Source organism: Suillus fuscotomentosus, assembly GCF_016647785.1.
Source record: "Suillus fuscotomentosus strain FC203 chromosome Unknown F5891scaffold_373, whole genome shotgun sequence".
Taxonomy (NCBI): domain Eukaryota; kingdom Fungi; phylum Basidiomycota; class Agaricomycetes; order Boletales; family Suillaceae; genus Suillus; species Suillus fuscotomentosus.
In genome coordinates, this window is record NW_024539885.1 from 16,548 (window position 1) to 18,780 (window position 2,233).

General features: G+C 45.9%; 1 protein-coding gene across 1 annotated transcript; it reads left to right on the forward strand.

Moving 5' to 3' along the window:
• Positions 1-1,406: 1,406 nt before the first annotated feature.
• On the forward strand, positions 1,407-1,607 carry F5891DRAFT_970507 (uncharacterized protein; the record flags this gene model as incomplete). Its single annotated transcript, XM_041376343.1, has 1 exon — positions 1,407-1,607. A coding segment is annotated over one exon (201 nt), but the record flags the coding sequence as incomplete, so codon positions are not given.
• Between the last annotated feature and the right edge of the window lie 626 nt (positions 1,608-2,233).

The window sequence follows — 2,233 nt, forward strand, 5'->3', positions numbered from 1 at the left end:
TTCTATCAAGACGATCAGATCATCAGGTGGGGGAGAATGACAACAAAGATATCGTCGTTCTTAAGCCTGAAATGTTCCATCAAGTAGACCTCAAGACTGTAGACGAGGATTTTCTTACTCGCGCTCGTCGTCGTCACGCAAACTGAGATGCAGTAGTCACTAAAATGCTCACATTGAAGGACAAAGATTGGTCAGAGTCGGAAGGTCTCGTTACCTGGAAGGGTCGAGTCTATATCCCTATAGATTGTAAGCTTCGAGAAGACATCATTCGGGAACATCATGACTCCATTTTAGCGGGTCATCCAGGGAGGTATAAAACTCATGAGCTGATTACTCGTGACTATTGGGGGCCACAGATCTTAGCTGACATTCGACACTATATCGATGGTTGTGAGAGTTGCCAACACACCAAACCAAGGAACACTCAGCCTGCTGCCCCCCTACATCTGAATGAGATCCCCACGCAACCTTGGGAGCATATATCTGTGGATATTATCGGTCCACTCCCAGAATCGGTAGGTAACAATGTGATCCTAGTCGTTGTCGACCGATTCTCGAAGATGATTAAAGTGGTGCCGATGAACACAGAAGTCACATCCCTAGGAGTTGCACAAATCTTTCAAGATTATATATTTTGAAGCTATGGTCTGCCTCATAAGGTCATCAGTGACTGAGGCTCGAATTTCGTATCTGCCTTCATGCGCGACCTTTACCGACTTCTCGATATCCAGAGTAATGCGAGCACAGCCTACCACCCACAAACGGATGGTCAAACTGAACGAATCAATCAAGAGATAGAACATTACCTACGTGTTTTCTCCAACTACCATCAAACAGATTGGTCTGAGTGGCTCCCTCTCGCCGAGTTTGCCTACAATGACAAGGTCCAGTCTTCGACCGGTCATTCACCATTCTTCGTCAACTATGGCTATCATCCACGAAAGGGAACTGGATTTCGTCAAGAAGTTAAGGCAGAGGCAGCGAAAGACTTTGCAGAGCGGATGCGAAAGACACGGGAAGAAGCGGAATCAGTGCTCAAACGAGCTGCTGAGGACATGAAATGATTCTATGATCGGAAATGGAGTGAGTCACATAACTTCAAAATTGGAGACCAAGTATGGTTAGAGGCTACTCACATTTCGTCTGATCGACCTGCCAAAAAGCTCGATGACAAACGCTTCGGACTGTTCAAGATTCTAGAAAGATATGGAGCTTCTGCTTATAAGTTCGCCCTTCCTGGAACTTGGAAATCCATTCACCCAGTCTTCAATGAATGTGTTCTATCCCCATTTACACCCACCGAATTTCCTTCCCAAAGAAAACCACCGCCGCCACTGCCTGTACTAGTTGATGGTTACGAGGAACAAGAAGTCGAAGAGATTTTGGACTCGCGACTTCACCGAGAGAGATTAGAGTATCTCGTGCACTGGAAAGGTTATCCTCGTGAAGAACGGGAGTGGTTGCTAGCTTCCGAACTCAGAAATGCACCTCAAGCCATTGCCGACTTCCATCGCAAACATCCTGCAGCACCACGCCCTATGCCAACAATGAGGTTGCGTTTCCAGGCACTCGAAAACTTAACTGTACCAACACAAGTGCCATGTTGACTGTTCAACTGGGAGGACGGAACATTTGAACGGGACCTCCATTGGTCGTGGGACGCGACCATTTGACGAGGGGGTATTGTCATGAACGCTGTCTGCTGACTTTCGATCACATTTCCTTTTTCGTAGTACCAGTACTTACATCTTTTTCGTTTTGGCTTTCTCTCCTTTCTCAGTATCGTGCTCGTCTATTTTGATAGGTATAACCTACGTTCTTGTATTTCTGTATTCTAACGTCGTCTATTTTGATAGTCGTTGTGGTTGTCGCTCGGCGATAGATGCACATATTGTAGTCAGCACTGTAGACTGCTGTACAAGCTCTCAGACAGTGAAAAAAGCGGTCTATTGTATCATTTTATGTATGTACATGCCATTCTACTACTTATATACATGAGTGAGCAAGCGGAAAGCTCTGGTGCAGCAGTAGAGCCAGGGAGGTATGTGGGAATAGTGAGATTATTGGAATATCCCAATTTGGTAATTTTTCCGGTGGTAGCGCTATTCTTGGAAGCCTGAGAAAAACATTTCCAGTAGCATCGAGATCACAAGAGAGATCCCGATCTTCAGAACCAGTGAGGCATCGTGCCTGTTAAGCTTCGTGAAGCTTCATGTTGGTGGCTCTGAGACAC